Below are 27,884 nucleotides of genomic sequence, written 5' to 3'. Positions count from 1 at the left end.
CATTTCCCACAGGCCTCTGCTCGTAGTTTCCTTCCGGCTTTCTTGCTGGTGTCGGCTCCGAGAGGTGAGTTGGTCGCGTGCATTGAGGAAATGGGCGCGGGGGCGGCGCGGGGGTGGCGCGGGCTTCTGTGTGAACTGGGTTGCAGTGACTGTGGAATTTGTGACGCTACTGGGCATTGGGTGCCCTGAGGCGTCCTTTCCCTTTCCGCTTAAGGGCCGCACAGATTTCTCGGCCCAGAATGGCTTCGAGTTAGATGCATGAACCCCAGAGTGAAGGCCCCCAACAAAAAGACGGTTTCGAGAACTGCTGCTCTCAGAACCACAGCTTAATCAGAGCTCCCTCGTAAAGGAAATTCGGAGACGGATTCCATACGTGGCCTTTGTACTCGGCCTTTCTCTGAAGGCTGAGCTTTACCTCCCGGCTCCCTCTTTAATTTCCATCGGGTTATGTGCGTGGTGATGGTGGGAGCAAGTGTGATAGCGGGGGTGTGTTCTGAGTTAGCCAGGTCGGGCTGAGTTCCAAAAAGGCTCAGTGTCTCAAGATTCCCCGTCTTTTTTCCCCCAATCCTGCTGATCTTTAGGAAGGAGAGAAAGAGGAAATAACCATTTTTATGTCTATATCTATTTGTCTATCTAAAGTATATCAGGACGAATTTGTATTTCTTTGTTCCGTGAAATGTAACTTTTATTTTTCTGTGCATGGTTTAAAACCTTTGAGTCTCCTGAGAAAGAATAAAAATCAGTGCGGACTGAAAAGAGAAAAAGCATTTGCATTAAACAGGCTGGGAGATAGGAGACAGATAAAGCCAGCTGCAAAATAGAAATTATTATTTCATGCAGCAACTGTAAAATGCGATCACAACTCCCTCTTTGAGAGATTACAGCTGTTTTACAGTGAAGCTCCACACTTGCTTTGCTATTTTTTATTTTTATTACTGGAGATACCCAATTGCTAAACTACCCTCCCTTCAAGATAGCACTTAGTCTCCAATTAATCCCAGCCTTTCCTAGACTTACCTCAGAAACTGCAACCATTCTGAAATTGTTCCCCGCTTCCCATACATTCTCTTCAAAGTCCTTCAGTTGGAACTCAACCCTTTACAAAAGAGCTTTTCTTCTCCTCGTCCATTGCATTCCAACCCATCCTGTGGAATTTCCTCTCTCTCTTAAATCAATAAATCTGATTTTGTGGGACTCTACAGGCTTGTTCCAGGTAGTCTTTAACTGGTTAGGCTTTAACACGGGAAATATCCTATCCGTAGACCTGGAGCTTTGCTCTTCTTTCCCAGTGAATGATAGGGGTGATGAGGTTACTTCCTGCCTCCTCTCCTGTGGGTATTCACATGAACATTTGGCAGTCATTTAATTCCTCCTGTGAGCTGTTGCTTTCTAATCATTTAAATGGCTTGCAAGTAAACCTCCTGAAGGGAGGCCAACTGCAGAGCTTTATTTTAGGCTTTGATTTGTTGAGAGGATTACAGTTCAGTTGGAATCATATGCTAGGTGTCTTTGATCTTCACCTCTGCCCTGAATTCACAAGCAGGGAAAGTTTGGAGATGGTTTAATTGGTGACAGGGTTTTCCGCTTTTGAGGCTTGTAAGGAGTTGCAATGTGACAGGGTTTTTAAGGGAGAGTACTGTGTTAACAAGGGAAGGGAACAGAAGATGCTGGTAGAAATTTGAGAAATGGTTTGAAGTTTTTGACAACATGAGTTGTTTCAGGCCATATATTTATGTGGTTTTATGAGAGGCAGTTTAGTTATGGTACTAAATTACCAGTGTTCTAGTCCTAAAACTGTCAGAGCTGGGTGAATCGGAGTAATTTATTTCATTTCTTTGTGCTACAGTTCTTTCATCTTTAAGAGGATAATGACAGAACCTACTGTATAGGATTGCTTTGAATAGGTGAATTAATATGTATAAAGTCCTAAGGGGGCACCTGGGTGGCTCAGTCTTTGGGTGTCCAACTTCGGCTCAGGTCATCATCAGTTCGTGAGTTCCAGCCCCTCATCAGGGTCTGTGCTGACAGCTCGGATGAGACGTTTAAAAAAAATTCTGTGTCTCCGTCTCTCTCTCTGCCCTTCCCCCCCCTCGCACTCTGTCTCTCTCTCTCAAAAATAAATAAAAATTACAAAAATAAAAAATAAAGTCCTCAGATAATGCTTGACACATAAAAAGTGTTCAGTAGATTTAATAGTTACTATTATGTTGTAATTCCATTTTTTTCACATTTGCTTCATCCATCCACATACTCCCCTTTTGTAAATTGTTGTTAATCAAGAGGAATTGCTTATCAATATGAAGTTTGAAATTTATTAGCTAGCGTTGTAAGAAAGAGCAAGGCTGAGAAGCTCAAATTTTTTATGGAAGAAGAAAAGAGCAGAAGATAATTTTCTTTAATAATTAGGGAAAGAAGAGTATATAGTATTCTTCATCTTCAGTGCTATAGCTGACTTTTATTTAATGTTTATTTGCTACTTTAAGTGCTTTCTTATATGTAGTGTCTTATTTAATTCTTATAATGACCCTTTGAGATAGAATTTATAATTATCAACTTTTTTTTTTATAGGAGGCGACTAAGGCTGAAAAGTTAAGTAACATGTCCAAGATCACACAGTTAATAACTATCAGAGCTGAGATTTATATCCTGGAAGTGTCACACCAAAGCCCATTTTAGTAATTATAACAGTATACCAAGTCTCATCATTATGCATACTTAAAAAAATTCTTCCTGCCTTACTCAGTAACCTTTCATGATTGAAGGAAGAGATATTAATCTGATGACAGCCAGAATCATCAAGTTTTGTCCAGATTATACTGAAGCTATGAGGTCTGGAGGTAATGGATTTCCTACAGTAAGATTTATGCTGGGGCGCCTGGGTGGCTTATTTGGTTGAGTGTCTGACTTTGGTTCAGGTCATGGTCTCATGGTGTGTGGCTTTCAGCCCCGAGTTGGGCTCAGTGCTAACAGCTCAGAGCCTGGAGTCTGCTTCGAATTCTGTGTCTCTCCTGCTTGTGCTGTCTCTCTCTCTCTCTCTCCCCCCTTCTTCCTCAAAAATAAACAAACTTAAAAAAAAAACTGAAACATGAAAAAAAAGAATTTATAAAAAAAAGATTTGTCACATAGGTTTTTTTAAAATTTTATTTTAATTCCAGTGTAGTTAATGTCTCACAGTTTTTATTTTAATGATGATTTATGCAAAGTCAGACTAGTAGGGCAAGGAAATACAATAGTTGTTGGAGGCTTCATAGGCATCTTAGCCTAGTGGATTGGCTCAGAAGCAAAATGAAGTCATTTCTAAGATATGAAAGGAAGCAGTGATGAGACAGCTGTCAGTACTTAAAATACATCAGTCAGGGACTTCTTACCATTGATTTCTAGATAGTACTCCAGCATACATGGGCAAATTCAGTCATAGACTTGGTTCATGAATTAAAAGGTGAAGTAAAAAAGAAGTCACTCAGGAAAAACAGCTGTTCTTAGAATATCCTGAGTTTTTTTTTCTCAGGTCAACAGAAGACTGAAAGAAAACCTTGAAATGAGAAAATCTTTTCCTTATTTGGAGTATTTATGTGCTTTAATATGTTTAATGTGGTGGTGTGTGTTGCTGGCTCTTACTGTAAACATTTTAAGTGTTTCTCCTAGGCATACATGTGATTTTTTCTGTCAAAATAGTGTAATACTACAGATGTTGGAATTTTTTTATAAACACACTGGTTTCACCCATTTCATCAAAATTAGGGCAACATTATCACTTTAAAAAAATTTTTTTTTAAGGTTTATTTTTGACAGAGAGAGAGACAGAGCATGAGCGGGGGAAGGGCAGAGAGAGAGGGATACAGAATCTGAGGCAGGCTCCAGGCTGTCAGCACAGAGCCCGACGCAGGGCTTGAACTCACAGACCGCAAGATCATGACCTGAGCCAAAGTTGGACGCTTAACTGATTGAGCCACCCAGGCACCCAACATCATCACTCTTTAATATTTGCCTAGTTTTCAGTGGTGTAGATGCACTACTGTTTAATAATTTTCCCAGTTAGATTCTTTTCAGCTTTTATTCATTGTAAACCTTATCTGTCAGCATATCTCTGCAGACATCTTCATGTACATGTGTGAGTAGTTCCTTTATTTTTTGGGTAATGTTTATTTATATTTGAGAGAGAGAGAGTGCAAGCGGGGGAGGAGCAGAGAGTGAGGGATACACAGAATTCGAAGCAGGCTCCAGGCTCCACGCTGTCAGCACAAAGCCCAACGTGGGGCTCGAATTCACGAAACTGTGAGATAATGACCTGTGCCGAAGTTGAACGCTTAACTGATTGAGCCACCCAGGTGCCCAATCCTAGGCAGGCTCCACACTGCCAGTGCAGAGCCCGATGTGGGACTCAAACTCATGAACCATGAGATCATGACCTGAGCCGAAGTTAGACGCTCAACCAACTGAGCCACCCAGGCACTCTAGGAGTAGTTCCTGTAGTCTTAAGTGAAGCTCTGGGAACTGGTTCACAGGGTTTATATAGTTATAACATTTAAATGCTGCCTCACATAGTTCTAAATTTGGGCCAAGGTAGTGTCCATTTTTCTCATGACCTTGCTAATAAGGGACATCATCAGTCTTTGAGACCTTCCAGTCATGTCACTGTAAAAATAAATTGTTTTTTGTTTTATATACATCTTCGTAATTAGTAGTGAGGTTTAATATCTTTTGAAAGGTTATTTCTATTTTTTATTGAGTTGCCCTTGGTCAGGTTCCTCTCAATGAAATAGAAATCTAGTCTTGAGAGGCAAAAACCTAAAGTTGAAAGGTAGTGTTTTAGTTAGAGAAATGTGGACTCAAAACAAAGCTTTGCCACTTGATAGCTGTGACTTTGGGCAAACGATTTCCCCCTGAGCATTAGTTTCCTCATCTCTTGAGAGATGAGACTACATTGCAGAGCAGTGCTGAGGGTCATCAGGTGATATATATGAAGCACCCAGCACGTAACAGTTCTCAATGAATGGTGGTGGTTGACTGACTGCAGTGATCAGGGATCCCCTTGTCTCCACCTTGGATACTGAAAGAGAGGGGGAACGTGCACAGGCTGTCATGGTATGAGAGGTCCTGATTGGGAAACAGAGTAGTGAGTGGTCTTGGCTGGGGAAAGGCCAGTGCAGTTTTACAGTGGTGGCAGCTGCCAGGCTCAGTCTGTGGTTTTCAGTCTTCGTATTTAGGAAGTTCAGACAGGATCCTGGAGGGCTCAAGAGGCCGTATATGGATGGTATCGCGTTTTCTCAGCCCTGAAAATTTGTACTGGAGGGAGGAGGAGTCCGATGTCAGGACCAGATCCACATTACTAGATAGGAAACTGGTCACAAGTCCTCAGAAGTGTTTGGGCTTTTACATCAAATCCATTATTGTTCAGCTGGGTTCCTTCAGGGCTTGGATTTCTTCAGACTTCTACTCTCCTCCAGGTTTTGTGGGTATGGGATCAGGGTGAGTAGACTAGTGGGGAGTAGTTAAGAAGTAGGAATGGAAAGGAAAAAGCTCACATTAACATTAAGTCCTTTTGGAATCTCTGAGGTACATTTGGTTTCATGGCCTCTTTTTCTTCCAGATCTGGCTTATCTGGACTCTGCGGTTCTCCAAAGAGAAATCTTGAAAAGGACTGACCAGTTCTTGCATTTTGAAACCATGGCCCATGTAAGTTATGTTTTTTTTTTTTTTCCTTTTTGAAATATTGTTGATCTCTAGGTCATGTGTACACACTTGTTCCTTATCTTGAAACTTCTTATTTAAAGAACTCCATCCAAGAACGTGCTGTCATTCCTGTGAGGATTGGGGACCGACAGCCCAGTGTCCTTTCTATATGCCCTTCCATTTTTTCCACTGATGTGAACTGTCTCCTAGCTACTACAAAATCTGTCAAGAGCCATGAGCAAGCAAAAGTGAAATGCCTTGAGAAAAATGCAGGCATTCTCTGCAGAATGTCCCCTTGTTAACATTTCCCAATAAACAGCTTTTGATTTTAATATTTAAACTTCAGAGTAAGTTTATTTCTCTGAATACAATGATTTTTAGTCTGGTTTTATGTAGGAAAAATTTGTGTCCCCAATACACAATTTGACATCTTTTCAAAGTTTTTTGAACTTTTTATTGGCATATAACATACATAGAGGAAAGTGCATGAATCATAAGTGTGTAGCTGAATGAATTATCATAAATTGAGCACATCTATGCTGTCAGCACTCAGGTTGAGAAAGAGAATATTACAAGTAACTCAGATGCCCCCTCCTTCAGTCACTCCCTACCCACCCAGCTCAGATACAACCACTGTCCTGACTTCTAACACCGTAAATGAATTTGCCATTTTTAGAACTTTGTGTAAGTGAAATTATATAGTTCAGTGCCGCCTTTTTTTTAACGAAAAATAATGTGTAGGAGAGTCTCGTTATATTTCAAACATAGTTGCTAGACTGTTAGAACCATCTGCAGATGTTTTGAGATGCATACAGATATCATTAAAGAGGATGTGTGTATCTGGTGCTGCTGGTGATAAAGGAGGTGTCAGAACAGCATACTGAGTGTGAGACATCCCGTTGTTATGTTCTTGTTAGAAATGCATTTTCAGGGGCGCCTGGGTGGCGCAGTCGGTTAAGCGTCCGACTTCAGCCAGGTCACGATCTCGCGGTCCGTGAGTTCGAGCCCCGCGTCGGGCTCTGGGCTGATGGCTCAGAGCCTGGAGCCTGTTTCTGATTCTGTGTCTCCCTCTCTCTCTGCCCCTCCCCCGTTCATGCTGTGTCTCTCTCTGTCTCAAAAATGAATAAAACATTAAAAAAAAAAATTAAAAAAAAAAAAAGAAATGCATTTTCATAGTGCACTTAACATGTAGCCCCTGTGTAGTATAAAATGAGTTTCTAAAAAGTTGGGAAAGTATTGAAGAAATTGTGGGGAAAGAAACAAAGCAAGTGAGAAAAGTGAATTCAGTAAAAGAGACAAAATACAAAAGATGTGTGCTCAGTAACCCATGTGTACTATAATTCTATACTGGAGGGAAATGGAGGCTAGTTGGAGACTTGGAATTGATTTATAATGCAGTGTAATTCTTTGCTTCTAAGTGATGGGAAAATAGGCACCTGTTTGATGATGTAGTATTAGAATGTCTGATATTCAGGGATGGGTTATTGATATTAAGTGAGAGATCCTTGTTTTGAATTTTCTCTGAAGATCTGTGGTTTGATGAAAGAGAATTTGGTCCTATTTGTTTACAGGGAAAACTCCAGATTTCTCCACAGAGTTGTTTTCCAAGTACATATGATGAGGCTTAGCATTGATTGGTCTCAGTCTCTGTATGTGTTGAGATCTTATGGTATGAAAGGCTTTTCGGATTGGGTGGATTAGGTCAGGGCTGTAATTGGGGCCTTGTATTGTAAGGCATAAAATTTCATGTGCCGACCTGATACCTTTATCAGGGCTCCAGAGGCCTAAATGTGAGTTCCCTGCTCTTGTCAGAGCAGAAAAGACTCCCCACAGCTAGTTTTCCTATCAGGCAGATGACCTAAACCCTTCCTGGTTCTCACTGTAAAGGGTTTCACCTTCCTGCCAGCACACAGAATTATTCAGACAAGCCAATCACATTCTGTGGGAATCAGGGACACCTTACCCTCTTTTTTACTACAAAGCCTGCCTCCCGCACACCCTGCTTGTTCACTCCATTCCTGAGTACAACCCCTGTGTGGCCCTGCATGATGTGTGGTGCCCTCCTACCCCAGGCTGTGAGTATACATGTCTAATAAATGCTGTCAATCTCATCTGTCCAGCATCCGGTATTGAGCCACCTCATACTGATTAGGGCAAGGGATCTCTCCCTCGCCAGTGCCTGTGATTCAGAAGTAATCAGCAGAACTGCGAATAGAGAGATCAAGAATCATCTCCTGTAAACCCTGAGAGAAGAATACCAGGAGCAAAGTTCCTTGTGTAGTTTTATAGGATGTACTGGTTTAGATCAAGGTTTCTCAACCTTGGGACTATTAATATTTTGAGCCAGAGAATCTTTTATTGTGGGGGCTGTCTCAGAGTATCCCTGGCCTTTACCAACTAGATGCCTGTAACACTCACACCCTTTCCCCCCAGTTGTGATGACCAAAACTGCCTCCATACATGGTCAGTTGTCTTCTGGGGAGTAAAATCATGCCTTAGTGAAAACACTGGTCCAGGGTGATATCATCATGGTTCAGTGTCCTCTAACTAGGAATGAGGAAGGGTGTTCGGTGAGGGGTGGTAGATGATAAAGAGTAAGGTCATCTAGGTGCATAAGTAATAGACAATGTAGGCTGTGAGAGCTAAGGAAGATTTTTGAAATTGTATTGAAATAAAATATCTGAATAGGAAAAGAGAATGGTTGAATCTGATATATTAAAAATGTGGACTGACATGTAGCAATTATTTTAAAGTTTACTAAAGAATTGGTCCTTGGGGCACCTGGGTGGCTCAGTCGGTTGAGCGTCCAGCTTTAGCTCAGGTCATGATCTCACACTCCATGAGTTCGAGCCCTGCGTTGGGCTCTGTGCTGACAGCTCAGAGCCTGGAGCCTGCTTCAGATTCTGTGTCTCCCTCTCTCTCTGCCCCTCCGCTGCTCATGCTCTGTCTCTCTCTGTCTCAAAAATAAATAAAAACATTAAAAAAAAAAAAGAATTGGTCCTTATAGGGAAAATCTGACTTTATGATTAACTTGAGTCTGTTTTCTTAGAAGAGGTATTGTTGTACGTTTGGGAGCAGTTTTTATCAATATTTTTTTCATGATCATTAAAGGGCAAAGAAGGTGGAAGACATATTTTCCATGAATTTGTGGTGGAGACACATAGCTTGCTGAAGGCTTGTGTATACTGTTTCATTTAATTGGGACTTTTTTTGGGTCATTTTATTCATTTCCAGATATTTTGGGGTAGAAAATTAATCTTATCTTCAACCACAGGACTATTCAAGACACATAGCACTGTGCTTCAGTGATACCAATTTTCTTACTGTTCCCTATACATACATTTTTAGCCCTACACTATTTGCTTGTTATGTGGCCCCTTCTCTGCATTGCAGTCCTCGATCTTTTAAGTCCTCTTTTCTTTTAAGAAATATTTCATTTATTTTCACAGGTAATACATGAGGTGTTTTTTGTTTCTGTTTGTGTTTTTTTCAGGGTTCAGTGACATTCAGGGATGTGGCCATAGACTTCTCACAGGAAGAATGGGAATTCCTGGACTCGGCTCAAAGAGACTTATATAGGGATGTGATGTGGGAGAATTATAGTAATTTCATCTCACTAGGTAAGGCTATTTATCCCAAATTACGTTGATTTTCTCTTCTGCCAATTTCAGGACTATGATTTGAGAAACAAGACATTTTTTTTCTCTGTGTTCCAAAGGAATGGTTTCAGCTTTGTTAGTTTGGAAATAGGCCACTTCATCGCTTTCATCCTGCTATATCCTTCATATTTTCTCCAGTCTCTGTAATTTCCTTGTTTCACTGATATCCAAGGGACTGGGTTTGAATTCTGGATTGCTTGCAACAGAAGCATTGTCCAAGAAATCAGATTTTATATTATATTTGAGCCCAGATTTGATACAAATGCTCAACACTCTTTCCTAATCCACCTGCAAGAAGAATACCTAAACACAGGGGTTTGGAGTCTGTCTAAAAACCAGGGGAGCCTTAGAACTTATACAGCACGAAATGGATTCACAAACTTCGAGTAAATGCATTCTGTTTCTTGTAACAGAGATATTCAGTTCTACATGCTTTGTGGTTGAAATTTAAAATCTAAGAACTTTGCACTTAACATTGAATGGATAATCCTGTAAAGGATCAGAAGATGTGTCAGGAAGATACTCTCCTTTCAGCAAATTGATAATGATAAAAAAGTTAATACACTCACATATTATATGTATATACACATATAACTGCATATACTTGTGCTTAGATACTATTCTTAGTATTGTGCATTATTAATTAATTATCACAACTCTGTAAGAAATATACTATCATTATCCTCATTTCAGATGAGAAGGCTTAGGCATAAGAGGTTAATAATTTGCTGAGGTAACACAGTAACAAAGGCAGGATTTGAATTCAGGCAGTCTGGATCCAGATTCTTACTGCCTCTCAAGAGAGTTTGTATGAGTTTAAATGATATTAAGGCCTGTTCTTAACCATCTATTCCTAAGGTTACCCTAATATGAGTGTTCTTCAACTCCCTTGCATTTCTTCGCTCTTAGGCTCTATAAAGTACCATTTTGATCTGTAATTAATGACAAATTTAACCAAATTTGAACCTGACTTTTGGACTTACAGTTTCATGTCACATTACCTTTTAAGCAGAACCTTCCATTTCTAAACCAGATGTGATTACCTTATTGGATGAAGGGAAGGAGCCCTGGATGGTTATAAGGGAAGGGACCAGAAGACACTACCCTGGTGAGTGAGGGCTGAGCAGGATGGGGAATTAATTATTACAGGTAATAGCTAAACCTGTTAGCCTTGAGAGGTTGTTGGAAATCTCTCTTTGAGAGCCCATGGCCTATGGAGAAAAGACCTGAGACCTGGGAAACAAATTAAAATCTTTTTTTTTTTTTTTATGTTTATTTATTTTTGAGAGAGAAAGAGAGAGACAGAGTACACGCAGGGGAGGGCAGAGAGAGAGGGAGACACAAAATCCAAAGCAAGCTCCAGGCTCTGAGCTGTCAGCACAGAGCCCAACATGGGGCTCAAACTCGTGAACCATGAGATCATGACTTGAGCTGAAGTCGGACGCTTAACGAACTGAGCTATCCAGGCGCTCCCAAATGAAAATCTTTTAAGACTAGACTCCAAAGGAGCTGCCTGTTGACCTGTATTACAACTCTTCTCATCTCTCATATTTTTCTCCTACTACAAAGAGAGCAGCTATTCTCAATGGAAGAAAAAAAGATGATAATAAATATGAGGTGAAATCAATAAGATAGAAAAAGTAGAAGAAAATTAATAAAGCCAAAAGTTGATTTCTTGAAAAGATCAACAAAATTGGTAAATACCTAGCTTGACTCATTTAGAAACAAAGTGCTCACTTTGGCAACACATGTTCTAAAAAAAAGAAAAAAAGAAACACAACATCAGTTTTTAACACTAGGAATGAAAGAGTAATAGTTGTTGCTTCACATCCTGTAGCCATTAAAAGAATAATAAAAGAATACCATGAATAATTTTATGCCAATAAAATGGACATCTTAAGTGAAATGGAAAAATTCCTTGAAAAACGTAATTACCAGAACTGACACAAGAAAAAAAATACAAGTAACTTTATATCTATTAAAATAATTTAATTCATAATCAGAAATCTTTCCACAAAGAAAACACCAGGCTCACATGGCTTCACTGGTGAATTCTATTAAATATTTAAGGAAGAAGTACCAGCAATGTTAACAAAGTCCTTCATAAGAGGAAAGAGCTCTCAACTCATTTTCTGAGAATAGCATAAATGTTACAGTGTGTCCTGACAAGGAAATCACTAAGGGGGGAAAAATTGCAGACTTATTATCCTTCATGAACATAGATGTAAAATCATAAGAAAATATTAGTAAATCATATTCAGTAATATATAAAAATGATCAAGTACGGTTTATTCCAGGAATGCAAGCTTGGTTTAACATTCTAGAATTAATGTAAAAAAAATTATGTGTAATTCGCTGTATTAACAGAAATGAAGGAAACCATGTGATCGTGTCCATAGATGTAAAAATAGTATATAACAAAATTCAACATCCATTCATGATAAAAATTCTCAGGAAACCAAAAACTGAAGGGATCTTCCTCAAAAAATACTGCTAAAAAAAATTACTACATTATAAACTTCATCATACTTGATTAAAGAATTCCCACCTAAGATTGGGAGCAAGGCAAGAGTGCCTACGTTTCCCATATCTGCTTAACACTGTATTGAAGGTCCTAGCATTGCAATACAACAAGAAAAATAAGAGACATAAAATAAAAAAGAAGTTAAACTCTCTTTGGATATTGCATGATTGTATACATAGAAAATCCTAACGAATCAAAACAAGTACTCAAAGTAATAAATGATCACAGTAAGATCACAAGATGCAAGGTTAATATACAAAAATCAATTATATTTTTATATGCTGGTAGTGAAAAAATTAGGAAAGTAAGGTAAATTAAGTCAATTAAAAAATTGCAAGCAAATTAAGTCAGTTTACAATAGTGTCAACCAAAATACTAGGGAATAAATTTGATAAAACATGTAAGACCTCTATGCTAAAAGTCATGGAACATTCCTAAGAGAAAGACCTGAAATGAAGAGAGACCTTTTTGGGGATGAGAAAACTCAGTATTGTTAAAATGTCAATTTTATAGATTTTAAGAATCTGATTCCAAAATCTATATGGCAAAACAATGGACTTAGCATTTCTAAAGTAATCTTGGAAAAGGAGGAATATGTTATAGGACTTAGACTACATGACTTCAAGATACTTTAAGATTTATTATATAACTATGGTAATCAAGACATTGAGTATTAGATAAGGTATAAGTAGAAGATAAGTATTAGATCAACAAACAGGACAGAACAGAGATCCTAGAGGTGGAACTGACACATACTTAAAAGACCATTTATTTTTTTCCTTTTGAGGAAAGGAAATTTTTTTTCAACAAATTGTGCTGGAATAACCAGGAAAACAAGTCTTGACCCCTACTTCATTCGAAAATTAATTTAAGATGGGGGTGCCTGAGTGGCTCAGTCTATTAAGCGTCTGACTCTTGATTTCAGTTCAGGTCATGATCTCGCAGTTTTGAGTTTGAGCCCTGCATCAGGCTGTGTGCTGACAGCACAGGGCCTGCTTGTGTTTCTCTGTCTCCATCTCTCTCTGTCCCTTCCCAGCTCATGCACTCTCTCTCTCTCAAAATAAAGAAATAAACTTAAAAAAATTAATTTAGGATGCATTTTAGACTTAAATGTAAAAACTAAACATAAAAAATATAAAAAGCCAGATATAGGGTGCCGTCGGTTAAGCGTCCAACTTCAGCTCAGGACTTCAGCTCAGGTCATGATCTCATGGTTTGTGGGTTCGAGCCCCATGTTGGGCTCTGTGCTGACAGCTTGGAGCCTGGAACCTGCTTTGGATTCTGTGTCTCCCTCTCTCTCTGCCTGTCCTCTGCTCATGCTCTGTCTCTCTCTGTCTCTCAAAAATAAATAAATGTTAAAAAAAATTTTTTAAAAGAAAAGCCAGATATAGAAGTTAACTATACGGGTGCCAGGTGGCTCAGTCGGTTGAGCATCTGACCATTGATTTCAGCTCAGGTCATGATCCCAGGGTCGTGGAATTGAACCCCGCATCATTGTTTGTGCTAAGCGTGGAGCCTGCTTGAAATTCTCTTTCTCTCTCCTTCTGCTCCTCTCCCCAAATTTCACATGCTCGCTCACTGTCTCTCTCAAAAAAAGTTAAATATAAAAAATAAAAAGTTTTAAAACTAAATATAAATTTTATATAAAAAATATGAAAGCTAAGGGTGCCTGGCTAGTTCAGTTGGAGAAGCATGTGACTCTTGATCTTGGGATTTGAGCCCCATGTTGGGTGTAGGAATTAGTAGAAAAAATTAAAAATCACCTTTAAAACATATATGAAAGCTAAATATAAAGCTTTTAGAGGAAAACTTTTAGAGGAAAACTAGGAGAATGACTTAGTAGTAAGCAAAGGCTTCTTAGGTAAAGGCAATAACCATAAAAATAAAAAATTGACAAATCAGACCTTATCCAAATTGAAAACTTTAATATACCAGTAAAAAAATTATACCAATAAAAATAGATAAGTCACAGACTGAGAGAAAATAACGAGAAAACATATCCAACAAAGGAACAATATATACTACAATTCAACACCATAATGATAACCCAAATAAGAATGGGTAAAAGTTACATCTATACCATGGAATAATGCTCAGCAATAAAAAGAAACTATTGATAGACGCGATAGCTTAAGTGAACCTCAAGGTAATTGTGAATCTCAAGGTAATTATGCTGAGTGAGAAAAACCAATCACAAAAACTTATATACCACATGACCTTAATTATGTAACATTTATGAAATATCAAAATTGTAGAGGGGCGCCTGGGTGGCTCAGTCGGTTGAGTGTCCAACTTCGGCTCAGGTCATGATCTCGTGTTCTGTGAGTTCAAGCCCCGTGTCAGGCTCTGTGCTGACAGCTCAGAGTCTGGAGCCTGCTTCTGATTCTGTGTCTTCCTCTCTCTCTGCCCCTCCCCCACTCATGCTTTGTCTCTCTCTCTCTGTCAAAAATAAATATGAATAAACATTTAAAAAAAATTTTGTTTTAAATTGTAGAGATGAAAATGAATTAATCATTGCCAAGGGTTAGGATATAGAAAAGTGAAGGGGTGTTTAGGGCCATAAAGGAGTAACACAAGGGAGTCTTGTGGTTATGGTACAGTGAGTATCTTGTTTGTGATGGTGATTATTCAAGTTTATGTATGATAAATTTTTTAAGTTTTTTTTTTTTATTGGTGGGTGGTGGGGAAGGGGCAAAGAGAGAGGGGGACAAAGGATCTGAAGCAGACTCTCCTAGGACAGCAGAGAACCCGACACGGGGCTCCAACTCACAAACTGTGAGGTCATGACCTGAGTTGAAGGCAGACATTTAACTGTGCCACCCAGGCACCCACCCTTCATGATAAAATTTTTAAATTGCATAGGACCATATACAGTTGAGCCTTGAACAATATGCATTTGAACTGTGTGGGTCCACTTATACATGGATTTTTTCCAATAAATATAGTACAATATTATAAATGGATTTTCTCTTCCATGTTTTTCTTCCTTATGTTTCTCTTTTTTTTTTTTCCAACATTTATTTATTTTTGGGACAGAGAGAGACAGAGCATGAACAGGGGAGGGGCAGAGAGAGAGGGAGACACAGAATCGGAAACAGGCTCCAGGCTCTGAGCCATCAGCCCAGAGCCTGACGCGGGGCTCGAACTCACGGACCGCGAGATCGTGACCTGGCTGAAGTCGGACGCTTAACCGACTGCGCCACCCAGGCGCCCCCCTTATGTTTCTCTTAACATTTTCTAGCTCATTTTATCATAAGAATACGGTATATACTATCACATATAAAATATGTGTTAATCAAATGTTTACTGTATCAGTAAGGCTTCTGGTCAACACTAGGCTATTAGTTGTTTCTGGGGAGTCAAAAGTTTACTCAGATTTTCAATTGCATGGGGAGTTGGCATCCCTAACCCGGCATTATTCAGGGGTCAACTCTACATACACACAAGGGCGTGTATAACTGGTGAAATCTAAATGAGCTCTATGGATTATACCAGTGTTAATTCTTGGTTTGACTATTATTCTATAGTTATGTAAAACGTTAACATTGAGAGAGGCTGGGTGAAGGTTGCGTGAGACTTTGCTGTTATTTCTTTGTAGCCTCCTAAGAATCTACAGTTATTTTAAACTAAGAAGTAAACAAAAATGTCCCATTAGGGATGATGAGTAAAAGATTTAAACAAAGAGAGGGGCTACTCTTTTTTATGATCAGTGATTATAATTCATTTATATCTGAATCTGTTGTATTAACTTCAGCTGCCATAACAAAATACAATAGATGGGGTGATTTAAACAACAGAAACTTGCTTTCCTATAGTTGTGGAGGCTGGAAATCTGAGATTAGCATTTGGGTGCTCCAGTAAGGGCTGTCTTCCCGGCTTGCAGATCATCCCTTCTCATATTGTCCTCATATGCCAGAGAGAGAGAGAGAGAGAGAGACAGATCTCTTAACAAGGCCACCAGTCCTATTGGATTAGGAGCCTGATGACTTCATTTAACCTTAATTACCTCTAAAAGCACTATTGCCAAATACAGTCACATTGGCTGGTTAGGGCTTTAGTGTATAACTTTAGAAGGACACAATTCAGTCCATAGCAATATCTATCTATATAGGATCCAGTTTCTTTCCAGGTTCTGTTTTGATTAGTTTAAATGTCTTTGGTTGCCTAAAAATGTATTCGTTCATTGAGTACCCAATTTAGCACTGTGCTGGACACCAGTGGAACAATTGTGAACAAGAATGATAGGTTCCAGCAGTCAGTTTATGTTTTAACAGGAGTAGGACATTAAGTAAACAAGTAAATGAATAAATAATATTAGGTGGTGACAAGTATTATTAAGAAAAGTGAGGGGCTCTTGGGAGACTCAGTTGGTTAAGTGTCTCACTCTGGAGATGGAGCCGTGCATCAGGCTCTGCACTGACAGCACAGAGGCTACTTAGGATTCTCTCTCTCCCCTCCCCTCCACCGCCTGTGTGCATGTGCTCTCTCTCTCTCAAGCTTAAAAAAGTGAGAAGAGTAAGGGAATAGAAATTAGCAGGTGTAGACAGGTTTATTTTAGGCTGGTTAGGCTTTTTGAGGAGGCAATAGTTGAGTGGAGACATGAAAAAGAACTCAGGTTATAGGAATATCTAAAGCAAAAGCAGATCTAGGGGCATCTGGGTGGCTCAGTCAGTTCGGCGTCTGACTTTGGTTCAGGTCATGATCTCACAGTTGTGAGTTCGAGCCCCACGTCACGTCAGGCTCTGTGCTAACAACTCAGAGCCTAGAGCCTGCTTCGGATTCTGACTCTTCCTCTCTCTCTTTGCCCCTCCACCACTTAACGCTCTGTCTCTCTTTCACCCTCTCTCAAAAATAAACAAACATTAAAAAAAAAAAAGTTCTGATAGAACAGCAAATGTAACAGCCTTGGGTTGGGAGTTGGAAGTTTTGTGTTTGAGGAAAAGCAAGAAGGCCAGGATGATTAGGATGATTATCCAAAGTTAAGACAGATGACTTTTTTTTTTAATTTTTAATTTTTAATTTTATTTATTTATTTATTTATCTATTTATCTATTTATTTATTTATTTTAAATATGAAATTTATTGTCAAATTGGTTTCCATACAACACCCAGGGCTCATCCCAACAGGTGCCCTCCTCAATACCCATCACCCACCCCCCCCCCCACCCCCCATCAACCCTCAGTTCTCAGTTTTTAAGAGTCTCTTACGTTTTGGCTCCCTCCCTCTCTAACCCTTTTTTTTTTTTTCCTTCCCCTCCCCCATGGTCTTCTGTTAAGTTTCTCAGGATCCACATAAGAGTGAAAACATATGGTATCTGTCTTTCTCCGTATGACTTATTTTACTTAGCCTAACACTCTCTAGTTCCATCCACGTTGCTACAAAAGGCCATATTTCATTCTTTCTCATTGCCACATAGTATTCCATTGTGTATATAAATGACAATTTCTTTATCCATTCAACAATAGCCAAATTATGGAAACCTACTTTAAAAAAAAAAAAAAGAATAGTTTCAAAGTCTCTTCATGTCCCCAGTGTTTCCTCACTAAGCTAAATCTAGCTTTCTGGTAAAGAAATATATTTTATCATGTTAAGGAAGTAACTATACGTTCCTGTTATTTTGAGTGCTTTAAAAATAAGGAATGAGTGCTGAATTATGTGAGATACCTTTCCATTGTCTGTAGAAACAATTACATGATTTTTTATCCTTAGAATAATTATTATGATAAATTATTTTAGATTTCCTAGTATTGAACTGCCCTTGCATTCCTAAAATAAGCCACAGTTAGTTCTGTATTTTCTTTCATGTGCTGTAGGTGTTTTTGAATGAATTTTTGTAAGTGATATTGACATATAGTTTACTAGGTTTTTGTTTCATTTTTAAACTCACTTTAAAATAACTTGGAATTTATTCTTTTTTGTAATGTTCTGGGCCATTTTATAATTGGGCTCTGTGCTTTCTAAAGTTTTTATAATTTTCAGAGTAGTTTTTAGGTCTTTGATTGCTTTATATTGCCTTAGAAAATTATCCTTTAAGGGCACCTGAATGACTCAGTTGGTTGAGTGTTGAGCTCTTGATTTTGGCTCAGGTCATGATCTCGCAGTTTGTGGGTTCGAGCCCTGTGTCAAGCTCTGCACTGACAGGGCAGAGCCTGCTTGATATTCTTTCTCTCCCTCTCTCTGCTCCTCCCCTGTTCATGCTGTCTCTCTCTCTCTCTCTCAAATAAATAAATAAAAACTTAAAAACATTTTGAAAGAAAATTACCCTTTATTGGCATGGTAGTTCCTTATGATTTTCAAAATATTCTGTTTTGTTAATTATTTGTTAGTGTCAAGAACTGTGAAGCATCTACAATTTTACCCTACATGCAAGCTAACAAGTTAGCCTGCTGCAGTGTCATGGATGCTGGCAAAAGATACAAGAGTCCTAAACCAAAGATGAGGATTTTATTGCTCAACAATAAAACAGCACAACAAATGGCATGAACATCAACATATTTGCATCATTCCTATTTTGCCCACAAACCCCATGGGAGTGATGTGCATGGGTCTAGAAGGATACTTGAACATGCAGTGAGCTGCATAAGAGAAGAACCCTGAAGGTAGAGAACCCAAATCTTTAATAATGGGCGATAAGCATGAGTGACCTTTGCTCTGAGGGAGACACTACCTTTATTATATTGAACAGTTAGCAAACCTGCCTATTGATCCAGAGAGAAATACTATCCCTACCTTCCAAGGTTGTTGGTTATACAAACATTCTTTAAAAGATAGTCCAGGGGCGCCTGGGTGGCGCAGTCGGTTAAGCGACCGACTTCAGCCAGGTCACGATCTCGCGGTCCGTGAGTTCGAGCCCCACGTCAGGCTCTGGGCTGATGGCTTAGAGCCTGGAGCCTGTTTCCGATTCTGTGTCTCCCTCTCTCTCTGCCCCTCCCCCGTTCATGCTCTGTCTCTCTCTGTCCCAAAAATAAATAAACGTTGAAAAAAAAAAAATTAAAAAAAAAAAGATAGTCCAGAACAAAGGCAGTTAATACTTCTTGCACGATGTGCAAAAATGAGAGACACCCATGCTGAGTTGTTCCTGAATACCTAGTTGCTGTTTTTTACTTTGTTTGAGTGGCTTCATTTAAAAAAATTTTTTTTTTAGCAAATGGTTAATAGGTTTCACTGACTTTTTTCAAACAACCTAGGTTTTTAATTTGTGTTAATTTCATTTTTTTCTGTTATCTAATCAATGAAATTTTGCTTTTATTGTATTTCCTCCTCTGAGTTCCTTCGTATACTTTTTTGTTCTTTTTCTAACTTTTGACTGGGATACTCATATTTCTTTTCTTTATTCTAAGAATCTAAATGCATTGATGAATTCTTCTAAGATCTATAGTATATTTTGTAGATTCTTGGTAATCTAGTATTTTCAATATTATTTTCTAGATAGTCTACAATTTTCTTTACTTGGTAAAGGGTTTTGTTTTGTTTTTTTTTAACTTGAAGTGTGAAGATGACTCTTGGTTTTATGATTGTATTATTTCTTATTTTGGTTCACAGTGATCAGACTTTTGTTTGAGCCATCCCAGCAGTTTTATAGATTTGTACTGTAGTCACAGAAAAAAAGTTTCTTATCTCTCCTATCCCACATCTCCCCATATCTTTGCTTACTTCATTCAACATTTAGATTTTCTCATGCAAGTCCCCCATCTGGATCACTGTCTTTGGACCTTTATCCAACATAGCCTTTATTTTTTACTCTTTTGCACTCAGGTGATCCCAGGTACCATTCCATATTTGACAGTCATTCTGCTATACTCAATATCTGCCCATGCCTTTTTGTTCAGGAATTCATAAGCCTTTCACTGTTAGTGTGATTAAAAAATATTTGAGTGGCGCCTGGGTGGCTCAGTCGGTTGAGCCCTGACCCCGACTTCAGCTCAGGTCATGATCTCACGGTTTGTGAGTTTGAGCCCTGCATCGTGCTCTGTGCTGACAACTCAGAGCCTGGAGCCTGCTTCAGATTCTGTGTCTCCCTCTCTGTCTGCCCCTCCCCCACTCATGCTCTGTCTCTCTCTGTCTCAGAAATAAATAAACATTAAAAAAAATTTTTTTTTTAATATTTGAGATAGTTTTCTAGGAAGTACAAAAATTGCTTTGGGTATGTAGGAATGGGAAGGAGCACCTAGAAGAGGTATGAAGAAACAAAAATTTGAGCAAATGTAGCATTGATAATAGTATAAACTCTAGCAGAGATAAGTAAATCATTGTACTTTTTTTTTTAAGTAAACTCTCTTCCCGACATGGGTCTCAAATTCACAACTCTGAGATCAAGAGTCACATGCTCCACCAACTGAGCCAGCCAGGCACCCCTATTGTAGTACATTTTAAAAGATTAGAGGGGCGCCTGTGTGGCTTAGTAGGTTAAGTGTCCGACTCTTGATTTCTGCTCAGGTCATCATCTTATAGTTCGTAGGTTCGAGCCCTGCATCTGTCAGTGCAGAGCCTGCTTGGGATTCTCTCTATTTCCCTCTCTCTCTGCCCCTCCCTTGCTCACCCTTTCCCTCTACCAAAATAAATAAACATCAAAAAGATAATACATAAATAAAAGATTAGAAACAGATACACATATCTGTTAGTGATTATGTAGTTATGGGAATTAAATGAGTAACATTTATTGTGTATTTGGGGTTATTTATTTATATATCTTTTACTTTTTATTTAAATTTTAGTTAACATACAGTGCAATATTGGTTTTGGAAGTAGAATTCAGTGTGATTCATCACTTGCATACTACACCCAGTTCTCATCATAACAAGTACCCTCTTTAATACCTATCACCCATCTAGTCCATCCCCCAGCTCCCTCCATCACCCCTCAGTTTGTTCTCTGTCGTTAAGAGTCTCTCGTGGTTTGTTTCCCTCTCCTCTTTTTTTCTCCCTTCCCATATGTTCATCTGTTTTGTTTCTTGAATGGGGTTTGTTATTTAATGGTAAATGAACTTAGAGATTACTTCTACCGCTAAGGAAGCTTAGGGGTAAGAAACTAATGGAATAACAAATGAGAAAATTAATAAATATTCCAAAATTGGGAAAAAGAAGAGCAACGCTTTGCTGGGATAGAGTGTAAAGTGCATAGTTTTAAACAGGATCAGCAGGAATAGCTTTTCTGAAGTGATTGTTGATTGAGACCTGATGATGAAGGGAAGCCAACCATGCAGTTGGGAACAACCTGTGAATGGTCCTATTCAATGGGGACAGTGGTAGTACCTTTTGTGAGCTGAAAAGAGGCTTGTGGCATGAACAGCCAAATGAGAGAGGAGTTTTGATAGCAGAAGTCTTATTATTTCTGCTCAGGTATTTATATTTGATTCTAATTCTAAAGAGAAGTCATTAAAAACATTTAAGTAGAGAGACTCAAATATTGATGAGCATTTGAATCATTTGCTGGAGAATATAAATAAGTACAAAGCAAAACATTCCCAGGACTCAATCCTGCAGATTAGGTTTCATTCCTTTAAAAATACCTGTGAGGGGTGCCTGGGTGGCTCAATCGGTTAGGCATCCGACATCAGCTCAGGTCATGATCTCACGGTTTGTGAATTTGAGCCCCGTGTCAGGCTCTGTGCTGCCAGCTCTGAGCCTGGAGCCTACTTCAGATTCTGTGTCTCCCTCTTTCTGCCCCTCCCCCACTCAGGGTCTGTCTCTGTCTCTCAAAAATAAATAAATGTTAAAAATATATATATTAAAAAAATACCTCTGTATGTATAGTTTTAAGAAATCTTCAGGTGATTCTTACTCTGATTTAACTTGTGTCCCTAATCACCAGGCTTACCTCCAATCCTGGACTCTGTTCTCTGTGTTTCCTTTACCATTTTTTTTTTTAAATGTAGGAGAATACAGTCTGTTCCACAATATAATTAATAACGCACAATACAAATTAGCTTAATAGTGATATGAAATAGGGAATAACAGTATAATATGAAAGTTAGTTGGTTCACAGGCAATTTTCCTACTTGAATGAAGCCAGAATAGAAGTAGACTTACAGCATTCAGCAGGAAAGGCAAAAGCCTTCAACTTGATGCTTTATTTTTGGATGCCCTTTCACCTCTACATGAAGAATATTAGTAAGTGTCTGCACCAAGGGCTGTCTCCCCAGAGATACATACCATCAATCTTGCATGGCTTCTAGGTGAAGACAGGTTACATTTTACTTTATTCCCACCTCAATGGTAGCCTCACTGGCTCAGGGCTCCCCTCCCCCCTCCCCCCCCCCCCCCCCCCCCCCCCCACTGCAATGTCTCAGCACTTGAAATCCAGCATTTCCACTTTATTTTGGGGCATTTTAGTATCCATGAAGTGGCCTTCAGCCATGTTGAGCTGCCTTTTGAGTTATCTCTTAAGATATCAATTATTATATTTGTTGGTGCTCTGCCAATAAAGTTGCATAGGCTTGAGTGGTCTTCTCCAGCCCTGTTTTCTTCATAAGCTCTTAACTTTTTGGTGTGTAATTTTGCAGAAGATAAGGGGTTTTTTCAGTACACATATGTGGTATTGTAGCAGAAATGCCTGTTTGAGAGATATCTAATCCATTCACTTGTAATAGGCGTTATTTTAGGTGCCTTTTATTTCTCTATAGAAGCTTGCTTTCTTCTGTCACAAGAAAACAGTGTATGTTTGCTTTCTTGTTTTCTTTCAGATTTGGAGTCCAGATACAGGACCAATACTTTATCTCCAGAAAAGGACATTTATGAAATATATTCATTCCAGTGGGAGATAATGGAAAGAATTAAAAGTTACAGTCTTCAGGACTCCCTTTTTAGAAATGATTGGGAATGCAAAGGCAAGATTGAGGGGCAAAAGGAACCACAAGAGGGATATTTTGGGCAAGTGAAAATTACTTCTGAAAAAATGACCACTTACAAAAAGCATAATTTTCTTGCTGAATATCAGAGAATTCAAAATGGAGAAAAGTTGTATGAATGTAAGGAATGTAGGAAGACCTTTATTCGCCGCTCAACACTTAGTCAACACCTGAGAATTCATACTGGTGAGAAACCTTATAAATGTAAGGAATGCGGGCAGGCATTTAGACAGCGTGCACACCTTATCCGACATCACAAACTTCATACTGGTGAGAAGCCGTATGAATGTAAGGAATGTGGGAAGGCCTTTACAGTGCTCCAAGAACTTACTCAACATCAGAGGCTTCACACTGGTGAAAAGCCCTATGAATGTAAGGAGTGTGGAAAAGCCTTCAGAGTGCATCAGCAACTTGCTCGACATCAGAGAATTCACACTGGTGAGAAACCCTATGAATGTAAGGCATGTGGGAAGACGTTTAGGCAGTGTACACATCTTACTCGACATCAGAGACTTCATACTGCTGAGAAGCTCTATGAGTGTAAGGAATGTGGGAAAGCCTTTGTATGTGGTCCAGACCTTAGAGTACATCAGAAAATTCATTTTGGTGAGAAACCTTATGAATGTAAGGAATGTGGAAAGGCTTTTAGAATATGCCAACAACTTACTGTCCATCAGAGTATTCATACTGGTGAGAAACCCTATGAATGTAAGGAATGTGGAAAGACTTTTAGACTAAGGCAGCAACTTGTTCGCCATCAGAGAATCCATACTCGTGAGAAACCCTATGAATGTATGGAATGCTGGAAGACCTTTAGTAGTTACTCACAACTTATTTCACATCAGAGCATTCATATTGGTGAGAGACCGTATGAATGTGAAGAGTGTGGGAAGGCCTTTAGATTGCTCTCACAACTTACCCAACATCAGAGTATTCATACCGGTGAGAAACCCTATGAATGTAAGGAATGTAGAAAACCTTTTAGACTGCTCTCACAACTTACTCAGCATCAGAGTATTCATACGGGTGAGAAACCTTATGAATGTAAGGAATGTGGTAAGGCTTTTAGACTTTATTCATTCCTTACTCAACACCAGAGAATTCATACTGGGGAGAAACCCTACAAATGTAAGGAATGTAAGAAGGCCTTTAGACAACATTCACACCTTACTCAACATCAGAAAATTCATAATGGAGTTTAAAACAAGAAGGCCTTCAATTGTACATTATGTAACAATATCAGAAAATTCATTTTTGAGAAATTTGTTTCATGCTTCAACTAAGTGTAAGAAATTTTATATTATTGGGAAAAAAATGTTGCTTTAAAAGCCTTCCATCACCTTTCAGATGTTTATCTTTGGCAAATTCATTTGAGGGAATAATACAATGAATGTAGGAAAAACTTTAGCCTTATCTGTCATTATCCCATTTCACCACTTTATTACCAGTGTGTTATTGGACAAGGTACTTAAACTTCTGTGCCTCATTTTGCTCACTTGTAAAATGGTGATAATAGTACCTATGTATATTAGTTATTTATTGCTGTATAATAAATTACCACAAACCTAGTAGCTTAAAATAATACTTATTATCTCACAATTTCTATAGGTCAGGTGTCTGGACATAACTTAGTTGGGGCTTCTCCTTTAGGGTCTCACAAAGCTAAACTAAAGGTTTAGCCAGGGTTGGGTCTCATCTGAAGGTCTAACAGGGGAAGGGATCCACTTTCAGCCTCACATGGTTGTCAGCTATTGCACTGAGGTCCACAGTTTCTAGTTGGCTGTTGGTTGAAGGCTGACCTTAGTTCCATGCTACATGGGCTTCTTCAAATGGCTGCTATTTAAGTGTGCAAGTCAAGAATGTGGTAGAGCCTGCTAGCATCACAGAAGCTATAATCGTATGTGATCTAATCACCAAAATGACACCTTTGCTGTCCTCTACTGATTAGAACCAAGTTACTAGGCTACCCCACACTCAAGGGTAGAGATCATAGAGGATTACACAAGAGTATGAATACCACAATGTGGGAACCATTTCAGAGTCAGCCTGCCAACATTGTGTGACAGGATTGTCTTGAGGATTAATTAGTTAATGCTTGGAAAAATAGCAGCCACATAGCATGTTTTCTGTAAATATTATCTATAGTCGTTATCATTAGTATTAGTGAATTCATATGAAAAAATATACTATACAAGTAGTAAATGTAGAAATGCCTCATGTCACTGCTCAGCACTTAATTAAACTTAAGATAATTTATTCCAGATAAAATCTAGGACGTTATATGGAAAGTGAGAAGTTCTTCATCATTTGAGCATTTGAGCTGCATCAGTAATTTCATGCTTAAAAGAAACCTTATGAATTTCATGAAGGTGAGGTTAAGATTACAACTGTTGAAGGATCAGAAAAAATACGAAATTAGTTTCCCATAATAAATTCCAGAAAGTAAATGTTTTGCGATCCCTGTTGTTTGACCACTGTTAAAGATGAATTTGAAATTATTAAAAAGATGGCAGGAAACTCACCAGTTGGAAGTTTAATATCGTGTGTGCATGTGTGTGTGTAAAACTCTTGTATAAAAGAAAAAACATTTCCTTTGTAGTCAGTTTTCTGTTTGATCAAATTGCCCCATCTTCAACCAGTGGGAGTTGGGTCTTTTGACACGATCCCCCTAGTAGTTTGATAGTTTACTTGGTTACAGCTACACAGTTTGGTCAGCAATGGAAGATGCTTGGGTACCAACTCATCCTGAAAATTGATAAGGAGAAAAATGAGCACTTCTTTTGCTTTTTCCATGTGGACCAAGTTTCAGGGCCACCAAAAGCTCATCAAATTAAAAGGGTTTGTTTGTTTTTTTAAATAATCATTACAAATAAACAGAATGATAGGATTAGAAAAATCACTATTTTCTAGTTCCCTAGTAGAATAATGGGTCCAGAAAATGATCTTCAGTGGATATTAACACTATTGAGTGAAATATTTTATAGTGAGAACTTTACAATGGATTTATCAAGCTGACCACCTCTGAGCCCTTTGATCAATTTTAACCTCTATAAAAGTGGGACCATCAGACAATATCCACCTCCTGATAAAATGCAATAGGAAGTACACACCACCACCTACAAAGCCTTACTGCCAAAACAATGAACTGAAGAAAGCAAACCTTTAAATCAAATTCTTTAAAACAAGAATTTGGGGAATAGCTGAACAAAGTAAATGGCACCAGAAGGAAGCAGCCAAGCAGACCCAGAACTGTAAAATTCTACAAAATAAATGATCTGATTTCTTCAACTTAATGAGTGATATGAAAAAGAAAAGGTAAGGGCAACTGTTAATTGATTAAAAGAGACCTAAGAGACCTATCAACTAAATTCAGTACATGGGCATTACTTGGACCTAGTTTACACAAAATGTAAAAAGACATTTTGGAGACACTGGGGAAAATGTGGACACACACTGAGTATTAGATAATATTTAGAAATACTCATTTTGTTAGGGATAATGTTATTGTGGTTATTAAAAAATAAAAGGTTCTAAGTGTTAGAGATACATACTTCTATATTTATGAAATGGTAAGATACTGCATTTGCATTAGAAGACTCCAGCAAAAGAAAAAGAATTGGCACAGAGAGTTGGGAAGTAGAGTAGTAAAATGTTAATTACTGAAGGGTAGTGGTTTGTTTTTTTTTGGGGGGGGGAGGGGGTCATTGTTCTAATATTTTCTATTTTCTACTTCTTTAATGTGTTTGAAAACTTCCATAATAAAATGTTTAAAATCAAAACCGAAATTTATAGACTTAGAAATGATTGTTGATGAGATGTGTGTATCTAAACTTGTCAGATGTCACCAGAATTCTGTTTGGTGAGAAATTCGTCCCCTTTAATTCATTAAGGAAATTTCGTTTGTGGGGCCAGTCTTCATCATTTTCACCTTATCTACGCCTGTCAGATAAGTAAATGTGTTAAGGGAATGAGTAAGTATTTATGTCAAGAAACCAGAAACAGAAAAAAATAAAACCTACACAAGAGAAGCAGAGCACAACTAAAAATAGAAATTAAGGATTAGACAATAGTAGATTTTAACCAATGTTAATAATGACTAGGTTCTGGAGGATCTAATTAAGAAAAAATGAAAGATAATACATTTAGAATATTAACAAAGGTGGCATAGCTACAGATTATCAAGAAAAATTTGTTTTAATTATAAAGGTAATACTGTATATATGTGCTATATGTATTCTAGTACATAAATACAAAAGGGTTACTTATTTTTTGCTGTAGGATTCTGTTAGGACAGTTGACTCAAATAGACCAACAAGCAAATGTGTGTATATGAACACCCTGTTTAAGAAAAAACTCTGGTAGTTGTATAGGTAAAAGCTTTAAAGAATAGATAATCTTTCACAAAATTCTACCAATTAATTCCGCACAGTTAATCCTGATAACAAACCTAGATGAAGATCGCTCCTAAAAAGCAAAATCTAGACCAACTTCGTTTATGAAGATTCTACCCATCTTAATTCTAAATAAGGTATATTTAGAATTTATTACAAAATCTGTCTTGACTAATCCATGTGTTGCCTTTCCCAAGTATCTGATATCTCCAGGGGACCAATGTTTAACAGAGTGTAGGGTCTTAATCCAACATTCTCCATAAGCTTGTTTTGGGGAATAGTAGTCCTTGGTATTTGGAGAAAAAAACAATTTCTCGGGAAAATGTGTAAATTCAGCAAGGCATTAAAAAATCTACCTTTGGGGAAATCCAAATACACATTATCAGTTTGTCAAAAGATATAGTAAAGAGATGATTATTTAACACAGGGTATCTCAAACTTAATTCATTGTAGAATTCTCATTCCCAGTATCTCTTACCATCTTTAGAATGTGAACCACTTTGGTAGATGCTTCCATTACCACAATGAATGTCTTCAAGGACATCATTTCAGACATTATGGTGAGTGATTGTGTCGGGAGGAGGTAAGGAAGGACACTTTTCTTTGCAGCTCACATCATATTCTGAAAAGCTTCCTGCTTGAATTGAGGATTAGTGCTTTTCTGTAGAATGTAGAAGATTATAGCTTGGTCCTTGATATGTATATATTAAACATGATTAAATAGTCTGTTAAATAGTGATTAGGACATAAACCATTTTCAGTTGTAATAAAAATGCTATATTGAATATCA

The 27,884-nt window shown here is 38.2% G+C and overlaps 1 protein-coding gene across 8 annotated transcripts; it reads left to right on the top strand.

Moving 5' to 3' along the window:
* Positions 1-16: 16 nt before the first annotated feature.
* ZFP14 (ZFP14 zinc finger protein) lies at positions 17-27,884 on the top strand. Of its 8 annotated transcripts, XR_006702272.1 has the most exons (6): positions 2,091-2,837; positions 5,591-5,676; positions 9,167-9,293; positions 10,342-10,440; positions 22,539-27,231; positions 27,582-27,884. XR_006702272.1 is itself a non-coding variant. In XM_045441069.1 (5 exons), exons 2-5 carry the CDS (start codon positions 5,668-5,670, stop codon positions 23,903-23,905), a joined length of 1,599 nt encoding a protein of 532 aa, XP_045297025.1. In that variant the 5' UTR covers positions 17-64; positions 5,591-5,667; the 3' UTR covers positions 23,906-27,884. The 8 variants fall into 8 exon arrangements, 7 of the variants coding, with proteins under 7 accessions (XP_045297025.1, XP_045297024.1, XP_045297026.1 ...); XM_045441069.1 differs by lacking the exon at positions 2,091-2,837 and adding an exon at positions 17-64 and having other exon boundaries at positions 10,345-10,440; positions 22,539-27,884; XM_045441068.1 differs by lacking the exon at positions 2,091-2,837 and adding an exon at positions 17-64 and having other exon boundaries at positions 22,539-27,884.

The sequence above is a fragment of the Leopardus geoffroyi genome, chromosome E2 (assembly GCF_018350155.1).
Source record: "Leopardus geoffroyi isolate Oge1 chromosome E2, O.geoffroyi_Oge1_pat1.0, whole genome shotgun sequence".
NCBI classification, from domain to species: domain Eukaryota; kingdom Metazoa; phylum Chordata; class Mammalia; order Carnivora; family Felidae; genus Leopardus; species Leopardus geoffroyi.
The sequence above is the reverse complement of the archived record's forward strand: the minus strand, read 5'-3'. Positions and strand labels throughout refer to the sequence as shown.

Excerpts from the sequence above, each read along its gene's own strand:
- ZFP14 (XM_045441063.1), top strand. The coding sequence starts at position 2,753 with ATGATTGAAGGAAGAGATATTAATCTGATGACAGCCAGAATCATCAAG. Across the intron at positions 2,838-5,590 it reads TGAAGCTATGAGGTCTGGAG|ATCTGGCTTATCTGGACTCT; the intron begins GTAATGGATTTC and ends TTTTTCTTCCAG. Across the intron at positions 9,294-10,341 it reads TAGTAATTTCATCTCACTAG|CAGAACCTTCCATTTCTAAA; the intron begins GTAAGGCTATTT and ends TTACCTTTTAAG.